Source organism: Maniola jurtina, chromosome 26 (genome assembly GCF_905333055.1).
Source record: "Maniola jurtina chromosome 26, ilManJurt1.1, whole genome shotgun sequence".
Taxonomy (NCBI): domain Eukaryota; kingdom Metazoa; phylum Arthropoda; class Insecta; order Lepidoptera; family Nymphalidae; genus Maniola; species Maniola jurtina.
In genome coordinates, this window is record NC_060054.1 from 7184823 (window position 1) to 7200372 (window position 15550).

Consider the following 15550-nt stretch of genomic DNA (forward strand, 5'->3'; position numbering starts at 1 on the left):
TAACAAACATACACACACACATACACACAAACTTTCGCCCTTATCATAGTGTGATTTATCGCAAACACGATGCCTTCTAACCGACATCACCAAAAAATTCTGTTGTCTGTCTTTTTAGGGATCCGTAGTAAAATAATGAAACAATAATTTTAAGATTAACAAGGTTGACGGTAAACCAATTTGTTTCTCTTCAACATTATTTGAAACTTCCACTTTTTAGGGTTCCGTAACTGGAAGTTGCCAACGGGACACTGTTACTCAGTCTCCGCTCCATCTATCCGTCTGTCAGTTGGCTGTATCTTATAAACCGGAATAGGTAGAGTTGTTTACACGTAAATATATATGTTACGGGCAACGTGATTAACTGGGCATTATTAATAAGGGCCGGCCATTATTAATAATGCCCAAGAGCGATGGGCATAGTGATTAATTTATCACTTCGACCGGCCATTATTAATAATGCCCAACGGCCCGTGGTCCATGTAATAAGTCAGTGTTTAAGATAGCTTGAATTTATCACTTGGACCGGGCAGTATGAATAATTCCCTACTTGTAGCCGGGCAATTTGATAAATTGGACCGCGGCCGTTGGCAGGGGCGCGTACGTGCGCGGGGAGGGCCTTAGGTTAGGTTAGTTTAACTCCTCTTCCATTGGCAGAGGAGGCTCGAGTAACCCACTGCTGGTCATAAGATTATCGAAGCTATCCATCCCATCCTCGAGGATTGGACGAAGAGGAAGCATGGAGCACTCACGTTCCACCTTGTACAGGTTCTTACGGGGCACGGGTGCTTTGGAAGATACCTGTGCAGGGTGGCGCGAAGAGAGCCCACAGAGGAATGCCACCAGTGCGGTAGTGTCTCAGACACGGCACAACATACGCTGGCTGAGTGCCCGGCGTGGGCAGAGCCTCGCCAGTCACTGGTGGATATTATGGGGCAGGACCTCTCATTGCCCGCCGTGAAATCCATGGTGGACAGTGAGAGGGCCTGGCAAGCGATGGTTTCCTTCAGCGAGGAAGTAATGACGCAGAAGGAGGCAGCGGAGCGGCTGAGAGAGGAAGCCGAAAGCTCTCATCCCATGCGCCGCAAGAGAATCGGGCGCAGGCGAGCTGCACACGACCGTCGCTTGCCCTCTTGAGTAGGGTCTCCGGGTAGTAGACACGGGGAGTCTGTTACCCGCGGAAGAGTAGGTCCTCGAGTTGGAAGGCAAGCCCTTGTTTCCGGTGAGCCTTAAACGGTGTTGGGGCCCCTATTAGTCCCAGAGCTGGGCCTGCCTTGGCGGGCGCCGTTAGCTGGGTCGCAGTTAAATACGTTCGTGTCCCTGTGCCCAGCAACAACAATTGAGACGGTAAGCCGTGGGGTTTTAGTCGGTAAGAGTCCAACATAACCACCTCGCCTCCCCGAGCACGGTGGTATCCATGAGGATTTTCCCACGTATAAAAAAAAACTTAGGTTAGGTTAGGTTCTTTCATATTTAATAAACAAAAACACTACAGTTCACCTATTTAATTACTTTGCCCAAGATAGGGTGGGCATTATTCATAATGGCCGGGAAAAGTGATTAATCATGTTGTTTTAATCACATTGCCCAATTGAGTCGGGCATTATTAATACAGACCGGCCATTATTAATAGTGCCCGGACTTATCAAATTGCCCGTAACATATACATACATTCAAATGATAACGAATAAAAAAAATGCCATGCAAACTTGACTCACACTTGACGATTTCAAAAACGGTGATCGGATTGTTTGTGACAGTTCGACATGGCAATCGTTGTTGGGACGCCCTGCACACCCGCGCTAACCCGGTACGTGTGACTTACAGGTGTGCGGGGCGTCCCCCCGCCTCATACTCTGATTGCCATGTCGTCCTGTCGCGAACTGTCACAAACTTTGTCGTTTGACATGGTATTGTCTGGTGTTGACAGTGGCAATTACTACAATCGCGCTATAAATTGCAGTAAAGCCCTAGTGCGAGGCGTGAGACGCTGGTTATATTTAGCCGCTCTAATTTAGTTTTAATGTCCGATCTAAGGGCATTTGCACACTCTTCCTGAGGTATGGTATACTTTACAAACAGATTTTATAGTCTTTCTTTCGGAGAAACGCTTAAGCGACGCAATTCGCCCGGCGGTTTAGACCTTCTTGAGTTAGGTGTCTAGGGTTCCGTACCTCAAAATGAAAAACGGAACCCTTATAGGATCACTTTGTTATCTGTCTGTCAAGAAAACCTATAGGGTACTTCCCGTTGAACTAGAATCATGAAATTAATTAGGTAGGTAGGTCTTATAGCACAAGTAAAGGAAAAAAATCCGAAAACGGTGAATTTGTGGTTACATCGCAAAAGATTAAAAAGTGTTTCAAACAAAGTAACATAACTATACCAAATGGGGTATCATATGAAAGGTCTTTATTTATACATTCTAAAACAGGTTTTTATTAATTTTTATGGCTAATAGTTTTTGATTTATCGTGCAAAATGTCGGAAAAAATACCCGAGTACGGAACCCTCGGTGCGCGAGTCTGACTCGCACTTGGCCGGTTTTCACGTATCAGGACTTCACTGTCACCTGTTCGCAGTAACAAGGTCGTATGGGCCGCGTATAGTGCACCTCTTACGCGTTTCAACGAGAAGCTCCTAGCTGCTTGTTTACCTTATAATTCAGTCAAGGGAAAATAGATTATAAATAAACAAATTATTACTATTAAATTTATTTTTAAACTAGCCGATGCTCGCGGCTTCGCGATTTAGGTTTTTCGAAATCCCATGGGAACTCTTTGATTTTCCGGGATAAATAGTAGCCTATGTGCTAATCCAGGATATTATCTATCTTCATTCCAAATTTCAGCCAAATCCGCCCAGTAGTTTTTGCGTGAAGGAGTAACAAACATACACACACACACACACACATACACACAAACTTTTGCCTTTATAATATTAGTGTGAAGTGTGATAGTGTGATAGCAAAAATCGATATCTATAAAAATAAGTTTATCGATCACTAACGCAACACTAATTCAATCAATCACTATCAAGCTGTTGCAATACAACTGTTTCGCAATAGCAAAAAATTATGTAAGAACTTGATGAGTCCCGCGACTTCGTCCGCGTGGATTTAGGTTTTCAAAAATGCCTTAGGATCTCTTTGATTTTCCGGGATAAAAAGTTGTCTATGTCAGTTTCAGGGATGCAAGCTACCTCTGTACCAAATTTCATAATAAATCAATTAAATGGATGGGCCTTTAAGAATCCCGTGGGAGCTGTTTGATTTTTCGGGATAAAGAGTAGCCTATGTCCTTCCACGGGATGTAAGCTAACTCTGTACCAAATTACATAAAAATCGAAAACACAAACAGACAGACAGACACACTTTCACATTTATAATATTATAGTATGGATTTAAAAATAACAATATCGATGTCGATAAAAAATTAATAGTCCCGCAAGTCACAACACTATCTATAATTTGCTGATATGGCGGATAGAGGCAGGCGGGGGAGAGTTACTAATGACAATATTTTTAAATTGGCGTTCCATTTTCAAATTAATGTATTCGTTCTTTATCTTGATTGAAAAAAAAAACTTAATTTGTCATTTCTAAGTACTTGTGTTTACATAATAATGTAGGCATATGGAAGTTATGTAAATCATTTCCTATTCCGTTGATCGGAGTCTCGAGAACAATGGATGACGTCATCGCATTTAAAAAATTATGATCGTGGTACTTAATTAATTTTTAAACTGCATTTTCAATTAAATCTATTTAATTTATTATTTAGTCTGACAAAATTTTAAATTTCGAACACATTTTTTTTGTAAGTTTGTAAAATAAAATTAACAATACCTTGTAAGAAGGTTTCTCCATGATAAGTAATCCAATAAAGGTAGCACTAAACACAAAACACTCAGGTTGGCGAAATTTTAAATTTCGAATGCATCTTTTGATATTTAACTACACTGTACACATTGCACTATTTTTAAAACACTACTGACTGTACTCGTAAACAGCTTCCACGTTCTATTTTTAAAACGCACTAAACAAAACACTTTTTTTTTATCACACTACATACTTTTTAATTATCCTTTTGTTTTTTTTTTATAATTAACGACAGATAATTTTATAATTGCCTAATTTAAAATTTCAACACGTCTAATAATGGAGTCACATTGCGAAAACAATAATTAATTTGTTTGTTGTAATTTTGTAAACCGTAATCACTTAGAAATCAAATCGAAATTCGAACACGCTATTGTTACCTATACCTATGTACACAACACAACTTTTTTTTTTTATTATCAGGCAAAGGTATGACCGTGTAATGCCTAATAAAGTAATAATTAAAACAATAAAATAAAACAAATATGGCCGTAGGGTTTGACAAAAATAAGTAAAGTACGCGGTAATAGCGCGCGGGGGGAGGGACGGGGAGCGACGTCACACGACCATCTCGTCGGACCGCCAGGCCGTGTCTGTGTGCAATGTATATCTCACCCTCTCACACTTGCAAAGTAGTTTAGGGCTGTGTTTATCATTTTTTTGACTAAAAATTAATTAATTATACTTAGACTTATAAATTAACCAATTAATTAGGCTTGGTACTAACCAACACTAGCTTCTCTTTTTAGTAAAGGTTGCCTGGTAGAGATTGCTCTAAGCAATAAGGCCACCTTTGCAGACAATTGTTTTTTCTGATTTTTTCCTTCTGTGTTGTTCGTTTACATGTTTTTGTATCCAATAAAGACTTCTATCTATCTATCTATCTAATTATAGTCATTTTATTATAGTTTTGGTGTCAATTCACAGTTAGTATCATAACTCTGTATGTTTGCTTTACACAGCCCATCCGTTTATCCAATTTTGATGTTTGGTAGGTACAGAATGCAGATATAATATTATCTATCTAACTTACTATTCCCTTCACAACCTCTCGCACTGCCAAGGGTCACTGGTAGAGGTCTCTTGTAGAGATAAGTGCTTCCCTGTCCATTTTTTCTTTTTTTCTCTTTGTTACAACTTTCTAGTAAAAAAAAAATACATTACATCCCGTGGATAGGCTACTTTTTATCCCGGAAGATCAAATAGTCAAATCAAACATTTAAATTTACGCGGAAAAAGCCCATATAGTTAATTATCATAATTTTATTATCTAGTAGTGGATAGAAGATGGTTGAGATAATATAGTATGTATGTATCTTCTTCCAACTAGTTGTAGTGTTCTTTCGTAACTACCAAAGAACTCATGATATTTTAATTTCATAATTATCATAAAGTGATTTTATATAGGATCGAACCCCAAACACCATGAATAGAAGGCTGACATCTTAACCACTGAGCTATCACGGCTATACTACATAACAGAAAACTGTTACATTCTACTGAAATCACAAACCTCTTTTTTCCATAGTTGGATAATATAATATTATCTATTTTATTAAACTCGCAATCGACAACCCTGAAGACGGATCGACATAAAGGCTCGAATACAATGGTACATTTTTTATATTAAATATTTGACATTCAAAAATAGTTATGACTTGTTAAAGACGACAAAAAATATTTACTTTGTAATGATAATAATTATATTGTTCTATGAGCTTCAACTTCAACTGTCCAGTGGTGGATTATTTTGACGATTCAAAAGCACTTATAAAAGTTTATTTGACTAAAAATCTATTTTTTTTTATTCTAACTGAGAAGATCATCAGCAGAGTAATCTCCTGCTGGAGAAATTTCGGTGACGGTGGTCAACTATCAATCTTAACAGAAACTTCGTCAGTCGCGCGTGAACCGCGTTAGCGAGCGGAAGTTTCAAGACAATTCGTGCGATAACGTGAAGACGTGTTATTTAATCTACCCGCTTTTAATATTATACCTACCTAATAGCTATGGCGGATGATGTTATGAGTTACGATAGTAAGTGTGACGAAATTCAAGTGTATGGGGAACAAGAATTATGTGTCGTACAAAGTGGCGAGTATGGAAATAATGGGTCTACGCCGAAAAAAGTCGATAAGAGGCCGCGGGAGACCGAAGACAGTAGTGAGGATGGATTTACAACGGTGGCGAGAAGAAAATCAAAGAGACATATTAGAACTGAGTCTTATGAAAATGACAGGTCATTCAGTGAAAATAACGAAAACATGAGCGGTACTTATTATGAAGTGAGTTTATTTGGATTACAAATTCTTCCAAAACAGATGGCTTTTGCTAGGTTGTTAAGAGACGAAAATATTTCTAATGTGCTTAAAATAAAGTATAAAAGTCCATATAAAATATTTATACAATTTAGTGATAAAAATCAAGCCGAAAAATTTATGAATTTGAAAAAACTAACAGAGTTGGATATAAGAGCTCAGTTTACAAATCAAGGTAATTTGTCTTACGGGATTATTAAGGGAGTTGACGTAGGTACAAGCGAAAAGGAGTTGCTAGAAAATTTGAAGTGTGACTATGATATAATTTCAGCTAGACGATTGAAACGTGTAAATAAGGAGGGTAAGTGGGTTGAAAGCGAAACTGTGAGATTATGCTTTAAAAACCCCTTTGCGCCGTTATCGATATATGCATATGGATTTAAATTTGACGTCGAACGATTTGAGTTTCCGGTGTCAAGATGCTCTGGGTGCTGGTCTTTTGGACACATTAAGAGATTTTGTAAGTTAAATAAGAATATTTGCCCGAAATGTGGTGGAGCTCATGATAATTGTGAAATCAAAGAATATAAATGTATTAATTGTAAAGGTCCGCACATGGCTCTAGACAAGTCTTGCCCCTTTTTTAGAAAAGAAAAAAAGATTCGATTTATAATGAGTGAGAATAATGTTACGTACAAAACAGCGCTAGAGATATATTTGAAAAATCAAAAAGAAGAGAAGGCAAACAATTCGAGAGAGGAAGTTGATATAGATCTTGACAGAAGCAATACAGTTCCGGTATCAGAGAGTACAACGGCTAGAAGTTACAGTAGCGTGCTGAAAACGACAGCTATAGTACATGGAAAGGAAAAGAAGGATGAGCAATCAGATAATATAATAATAAATGAAAACCAAAATAAGGACAAAAAGAAAAAGAGAGTTAAGAAAACTGATAACATGAATAATAGTGAATCTCAGAACGAGAGAATGGATTATGATGGAAGTCAGGAAAGTGATCAAGATACACAAGATGAATCTACAGAAAAAGCGAGGACAAGAAAACGAAATAGATTTGATTTTTGGAAGCTGTTTAATAGAATTAAGGAGATTGTATTATCTGAAGAAAATTGGTGTGATAAAGTGATGTTAGTGGTAAGAGCTGTTTTTGAAGAGTGTAAGTTGTTTTTAGTTAATTTTTTGAGTGAAGGAAAATTGTATGACGTTTTTTCAAAGTTTCTTTTTAATGGCTAAGGAATTTTACTTAAATATTATTCAGTGGAATGCACAAAGTTTGAAACCTAAGTTATTAATGTTAGATAATTTATTACATCAAGAAAAAATACATATAGCTGTTATTTCTGAAACGTGGTTGGATGCAGACACTGCACTCCATATTAGTGGATATAATATTTATCGAAAAGATCGTCATGATTCGTATGGAGGGGTTGCCATTGTTGTACATAAGTCTATCAGATCGCATGTTAGCTCTGTTGATTCCATTAATCCAGGAATAGAGGCTATTCGCATAAAAATTTTAAACTGTAAAAATTTGGAATATGTTGTATCTATTTATTGCCCTTCTTCTATTCAAACCCGTCAATCAGATTGGGATAATATTTTTTCAGTAATAACTAGAAAGACGCTTATATTAGGCGATTTTAATGGCCATCATTCGAACTGGTCAAATAAAACAGACCAAAGAGGAGTACATTTATTTGACTCAGCACTTGAAAGTGGGTTCATATCACTAAATAACGGAGATGCCACCAGAGTCAAATTAGTAAACGGTGTTCTACAAAGATCGGCTCCTGACATAAGTTTTGCATCGTCAGATATAGCTGTAAACTTCAATTGGCAGGTTTTTAACGAAAATTTAGGAAGTGACCATCTTTTAATTAAAATGTCGACAAGTTATCAAGATAATATAAACATCTCTAAAAAACTTAATTTTAAAAAAGCAGATTGGAAATTATATAATAATGACTTAATGAATGTATTTCCAAATATTGATAGTTGCAGTTGTACGTCAAGTGACGTGCAAATATATTATGATTATTTACTTGAAAAAATTAACGTTTCAGCGAATAAAAATATTCCTGAAATTATTTTCTGTACCAATCCGTCGAACAAATTCAAGCCTAAAGAGTATTGGGGACCATCATTATCTAAAATTATTGGGGAACGTAGGCTCTCATTGAGTACTTTTCGAAAAAATCCTACTCCTGAAAATCTTAGAAAACTGGAGGAGAAAACTAGGGAATCTAATGTTTTATTAAAGAAAGCTAGATCTTTGGATTGGCAAAAATTTTGTTTGAATATCAATGAATCAACTTCTACATCGGTCATGTGGGATAAGATGCGTTGGTTTAAAGGTTATCGAAAATCTAAGTTTTGTCCATCAATCGAAAAGACCAAAGCATTGCTGTATTCTTTGACACCAGATTCAGTCATTAACTGTCCACCCATATTTAATTCTAACAACGAATTATTACAAAGACTGTTTGCAGTACAAGAGTTAGAATGTTGTCTGAAAAAGAAAGATGCAGCTCCTGGTAGTGATGGGGTAACTTATTCAATGATTTTTAATTTACCGCCAGCTGGTAAATTGTATCTTTTAAATATTTATAATGCTATATTTAGGTTAGGCGTCGTACCAGATCAATGGCGGAAGACTTTGATCGTGCCTATTCCCAAAGCCACGACTAATGCAAATACAGATCCAAAACTTAGACCGATAGCACTCATTTCTTGTCTTTGTAAAATATTTCATAACATGTTAGGCAAAAGGATTGAATGGTATGTTGAAAAACATAAAATATTGTCGCCACATACAGTTGGTTTTAGGAGGGCCCAATCCAGCCTAGATTGCCTATCAAGACTTGTGACATATATACAAGTAGGATTTTCCGAAAAAATGTCCACAGCGGCTTGTTTTTTAGACATCGAGAATGCATATAATAACATTTTAGTTGATAGAGTAGTTAAAATTTTAGATGAACTAGATATAGGAAAAAATATTTGTAAATACTTATGGTCATTCTTGAGTGATAGGCAACTAATGATTAAATATGAAAATAATAGTCAGTTAACTGAGATTAGACATGCAAATAGAGGACTAGCGCAGGGAGATCCCTTGTCACCATTACTTTTTAATATAACCACTTATATGATTTGTCAACAAATTAAAAATGTTTTCATCTCGCAATATGCAGATGACTTTGTCATTTATCTCCGTCATAAAGACTTGAATATTTGTGAAACGAATTTACAAGAGGCTTTAAATTCTATAGTTACAAATTTAGATGAGACAGGTCTTCAGATATCGACAAGCAAAACAAAATTATGTATATTTAATAGAGGGTACAGAAGAAAACAGATAAAGCTGGTTGCTAACAATAATATTGCAATAGGTATAGATGAAAACATTAAGTACTTGGGTTTGTGGTTGGATAGGTCGTTGCGATGGAATAGACATATTAAGGAGCTAGTAGAAAAGATATTAAAGTTTTTAAATTTGTTTAAAGTGTTGGCTGGCCCCGGTTGGGGTATACACCCTAAGCACTTACGGAGCCTTTATATATCATTAATTAGAAGTAGATTGGATTATGGGAGCTTTTTATATGATATTAGTGCAAAGACACATTTGTTGAAGCTTGATCGAGTTCAGAATCAGGCCCTTCGAATCATTGGTGGATTTATTAAAAGTACTCCTATCCACGTCATGGAGAGCGAGGTGTGCATCCAACCATTGTTTTTAAGACGCTTGTATCTTGCATATAAATATCTAATTAAAAATATGACTTGGTCAAATAATGTAATTGTGAATCTTTTAGATGATCTTGGCTCAAGCTCTCATGATAGATATTGGCAGTCGAAAAAAAAGCCATTATTGCTAACCACATATGACGAATGTAGACAATGTAACATTTATTCTTCTGATGTACTAGACATGTACCAAATTGATGTATGGGTGTCTTATATAAATTTAAATAGGGTAATCAGGGCGAATTTAGATTGTTTATCGGTAGCAAAAAAAGAAGTTGAACCTGATTGTCTAAAATACTTGGTAATCAATGAACTACAAGAAAAATATGAGAGCTGGGTACACATTTATACAGATGGGTCCAAAAATAATATGGGTTTGGGAGCAGCTTTTTGCCATTTAGGTGAAAGGAAATCAGTTATGTTTAAAACAAATCAACAAATTTGTATTATGACAATGGAGCTCGTTGCAATTTCAGAAGCTTTGAAATACATTTCTGGATTAAGCGGGCAATATTTTGTTATCTTTTCAGATAGCAGAAGTGCCTTGCAACACCTAACTCGATGCGCCTCTGGATATAGCAGAGGTCTACCGATAGCTTTCGAAATCTTGAAACAAATATATGATTTTAGGCACATAAATCTGCGATTGCAATGGGTTCCTTCTCATATAGGCCTAAGAGGAAACGAGGAGGCTGATAAACTAGCGAAATCGGCAATAAATGTTGGTAAAGAATTGTCCATTGTACCATTTTTTACAGAAATTTTAAATAGTTTTAAAAATAAATGTTGTGATAAATTTAAGGAATACTTTGATATAAGAAGTAGGGAAAAAGGAATTTGGTATAAAACTATCCAATGTCAGCCTCCTCGTTTCCCTTGGTTTGGTAATACTTGTTTAAGTAGAAAATATATAGTCGTAGCTCATAGGTTGCGTTCTGGACACTATCCTTCTAAGAAATTCGCATTTTTAATGAAAAAAGCTGATTCTGACAAGTGCGAAGTATGTGGTACGACAGATGATGTCCAGCACGTACTAGTGGAATGTAGCAGATACAGCGCGCAGAGAGAGAGTCTTGTGCGGAGATACAGCATTAATAGACTTGACATGGGTAGTTTTACGAGTATGTTAACTACACCGACAGCAGAGAGATTCAGGTCTATTATTGATGTATTTCTGCATAGGCAGTAATATCTCTCCGCTTGTATCTGTTGCATTCCACGATGTTATTTAGAATGTAATTTAGGTTACGATGGGGCTGGCGTGTCCGTGTCGGACAAAAGTCCCAGAAAAATAAAGATATAAAAAAAAAAAAAAAAAAAACAGAAACTTGCAAACTACGGAAGCGATATTATAGTGCACAAGTTTTCGTAAACACATTACACAGGTGCACTTTGTATTCCCTCACTCTCATAGTCTGATGGGACGGCAATGTGCTGCGAAGCTCGCATACTGTATACAAGGAACCAAAAGCTTAATTTGCTATAATCCTCTAAACCAGACAAATTCTCATTCAATTCAATGGAATTTTCTTTATTGCGAAAATTTAATTAATCGAGTGAAATGTCTTTTCTAACAATATTCTAATATATTAATCATTTTAATACCAGTTATTCGAATTTAAATTAAAAGTAATATCACCATTACGAAGGCACCTTTATAATCCACACTTATAAATATGTATATGTATACTGTATAACTATAATTTTGGTTGTTTGTAGAGGTTTTAAATTCTCATAACATTACTATGCTTTGCACGCGATTCTGACTGGTTCTTAGGGTTCCGTAACCAAAGGTCCCACTTGTCCAAGGTCCAAGAGGACCCCACTAAGTCTCCATTGGCTGTATATATATATCAAGAACTGTTATTAGGTAGAGTTTTTTTTCCTTTTGAGGTAGGGGACCCTAAAAATTAAAGAAAGCTGAAGGGGGTGTACATTCATTCAGTTTATTTATTTTATATTATTTACCTATGTTGTAGATAACATGTGTTTCTGGCACCAAATAAACAGTTTTTCTTTCTACAAATTAAAGAATAGAATAGAATAGATTTTTATTCAAATAGACTTTTACAAGTGCTTTTGAATCGTCAAATAATTTACCACGGGTTCGGAATGCCGTTCCTACCGAGAAGAACCAGCAAGAAACTCGGCGGTTGCTCTTTTCAATTGTTCAATTTACAATAATATTCCATACAAGCAATTGCAGCCCCGCGCATTGCTGGAGCGAGTCAAATCCATGCTTTTTTATCATTTACATAATTTTCGATTGTGTAATATGCTTTTGCCAGGATCAGCTATTGCCGCGATAACAAAAAATAGTTTTTTTTTTTAAATAGCCGCCATGTAAGTTAAGAAAAAAGTTCATAATTTTGTACAATATGGTACGGAACTCTTTGTGTGCGCTAATACGACTTGCACTTCCTAAGTACCTATTCATATTATAAACTAGATGATGCCCGCGACTTCGTTCGCGTGGATGTAGTTTTTTGAAGATCCCGTGGGAACTCTTTGATTTTCCGGGATAAAAAGTAGCCTATGTGCTAATCCAGAGTATAATCTATCTCCATTCTTAATTTCAGCCCAATCCGTTCAGTAGTTTTTGCGTGAAGCATTAACAAACATACACACACACACACACACACACACACATACATGCAAACTTTTGCCTTTATAATATTAGTGTGAAGTGTGACTAGTTGATTCCCGCGACTTCATTCCCGTGAATACAGGTTTTTAAAAATCCCGTGGGAACTCATTGATTTTCCGGGAAAAAAGTAGCCCATGTATTAATCCAGGCTATAATCTATCTCCATTCCAAATTTTATCCAAATCCGTTAAGTAGTTTTTGCGTGAAAGAGCGACAAACATACATCCATCCATACATAGTATGCATTTGTAATTACAGAGATGCAAATTGGTTTATTGATTTGTCTTTCAATCACGTCGCAACGGAGCAACGGATCGACGTGATTTTTTGCATGGGTATAGTTAAAGACCTGCAGAGGGACATAGGCTACTTTTAATCCACTAAAATTGAAGAGTTCCCACGATATTTTCAAAAAACTAAATCCACGCGAACGAAGTGTCAGGCATCAGCTAGTCATCTATTGACTATTGATATATTATTTATATACTAGCTGATGCCCGCAACTTCGCCCGCGTGGATTGGTCAGATCCCCTGCAGCATCAGGATTGAGGAGTTGGACTCCAAATTTTTTATGAAACAATGTCGCAAAGTTCCTCTATCGATTAAAAAAGAAATGACGCAAATCGGTTCAGAAATCTCGGAGATTTCGGTGTACATAGGTAGAAAAACACAACTCCCTTTTTGAAAGTCGGTTAAAAAAGTAGCCTATGTTACTCCTTGGTCAATTCTCTACTTGTCTGTGAAAATCCCGTCAAAATTGGTTCAGCCGTTCCCGAGATTAGCCTTTTCAAACAGACAGACAGACAGACAGACAGACAGACAGACAGACAGACAGACAGACAGACAGACAGACAGACAGACAGACAGACAGACAAAAATTTTAAAAACGTGTGATTCAGTTATAGTATCGTTCAAATAACCATATGATCTTAATATGCGGTAGTTATTTCGAAATTACAGACAGACACTCCAATTTTATTTATTAGTATAGATTAGTATAGATTAATAGAGCCTCGATAGCTCAACGGTTGAGGAGCGGACTGAATTCCGAAAGGTCGGCGGTTCAAACCCCACCCGTTGTACTATTGTCGTACCCACTCCTAGCACAAGCTTCACGCTTAATTGGGGGGGAAAGGGGAGTATTGGACATGATTAGCATGGCTAATAGCTAATACTCTTAAAAAAAAATATGTCAACGCAATAACATACCGGGGTAAGTCGAAGCTCACCTTTCGTGGTCGGTTAATGGTATTATTTTATGGCCATAGTTATGTCTGTATGACTAATGTAATTATATTTTCACAAATGGTTTATCCATATTACTATTAGTCATCTAGGTGTCTATGTTTTTATCATAATAAAACAAAAAAACTATGGATAATCACACTTCACACTAATATTATAAAGGAGAAAGTTTGTATGTGTGTGTGTGTGTGTATGTTTGTTACTCCTTCACGCAAAAACTACTGGACCGATTGGGCTGAAATTTGGAATGGAGATAGATAGTATCCTGGATTAGCACATAGGCTACTTTTTATCCCGGAAAATCAATGAGTTCCCACGGGAATTTTAAAAACCTACATCCACGCGAACGAAGTCGCGGGCATCAGCTAGTCTATTATATACCTACGTAGTTCTTTGGCCCGCGTGTCTGCCTTGAATTTTGCTTTTATTTTTAAGGTTCGGTAGTAAAATGAGCAACCCTTATAGTGTCGTTCAGACTTCAGTTACCGCTACTATTATGTATTCTAAGCTTCAGTCTATCTGTACATGTATCTGTGTACTACAGACTTTTTAACCGACTTCTAAAACGGAGGTGGTTCTCAATTCGGCCTGTATTAAAAAAAATAAGCTGTATCGCTTAGCAAAGCTAAGTATGTATAAGCTGTATAGGGCAGTTGCTTTTTTTTAATTTTTTTTTAATTTCCATCTATAAAAGTTACAATAATTAAAAGAAAAACACGGCTGCCCTGCCAAAAAAAACATAATAAGTAAAAAAACACATTGGAAAATGGCGTAATTAATAAAATACTTACAAACTTAATAAATTAATAAACAATCAAATAAACAATTTAAACACAATAAAAACAAAAATCACCTATTGTGAACCGATGTTACGCACACATGCAAACGTGTTCCTTTTTCAAATAATCTAGCATCAAAATACAAACCAATTTAAACTTTATCGATGAAGAAATTAAGTTTAATTTTAAATGGCATAAAATTTTATTATCACTTATACATAAACACAGTCAGACTACATCAAAAATAGGGTACCTACTGCGTTTTTGTTGAAAAAAAAACATGTCAAAAAAAGTCTCCTATAGAATCGATGGTGAAACGTTAAATTAATTTATTTTCTATCACACTAATATTATAAAGGCGAAAGTTTGTATGTGTGTGTGTGTGTGTGTGTGTATGTTTGTTACTCCTTCACGCAAAAACTACTGGACGGATTTGGCTGAAAATTGGAATGGAGATAGATAGTATCCTGGATTAGCACATAGGCTACTTTTTATTCCGGAAAATCAAAGAGTTCCCACGGGATTTCGAAAAACCTAAATCCACGCGGGCGAAGTCGCGGGCATCGGCTAGTAGTTAATGGTTTTAAAGGTTTTAGAGCCTCGATAGCTCAAGGGTTGAGGAGAGGACTGAATTCCGAAAGGTCGGCGGTTCAAACCCCACCCGTTGCACTATTGTCGTACCCACTCCTGGCACAAGCTTTACGCTTAATTGGAGGGGAAAGGGGAGTATTAGTCATGATTAGCATGGCTAATATTCTTTAATAAAAAAAGTGTGTTAGAATTTTGTAAGAATTTATTACAATAGCAGTGATTCTAAGATTTCTAAGCATTCACCACATCTTTTTGTTACCAATGTACCTAAGAAAACCAGCCAAGTGCAAGTCAGACTCGAGGGTTCCGTACTCGGGTATTTTTTCCGACATTTTGCACAATAAATCAAAAAACTATTATGCATTAAAATAAATAAAAATCTGTT

The 15550-nt window shown here is 36.4% G+C and overlaps 2 protein-coding genes across 4 annotated transcripts in view; one reads left to right on the forward strand and one right to left on the reverse strand.

Annotated features, from left to right (window-relative positions):
• LOC123878785 (AT-rich interactive domain-containing protein 5B-like) overlaps positions 1-4458 on the reverse strand; it is a 70051-nt gene extending 65593 nt beyond the window's left edge. For all 3 annotated transcript variants that reach the window (XM_045926109.1, XM_045926108.1, XM_045926107.1), the window contains exon 1: positions 3848-4458. In XM_045926109.1, coding sequence (XP_045782065.1) covers positions 3848-3868 — 21 coding nt within the window. In that variant the 5' untranslated portion in view covers positions 3869-4458. The remainder of the gene's footprint in view (positions 1-3847) is intronic.
• A 1424-nt stretch (positions 4459-5882) lies between these two features.
• Positions 5883-8099, forward strand: LOC123878745. The gene has a single exon (XM_045926044.1). It carries the CDS (start codon positions 5890-5892, stop codon positions 7387-7389), a length of 1500 nt encoding a protein of 499 aa, XP_045782000.1. The 5' UTR covers positions 5883-5889; the 3' UTR covers positions 7390-8099.
• The last annotated feature ends 7451 nt before the right edge of the window (positions 8100-15550 follow it).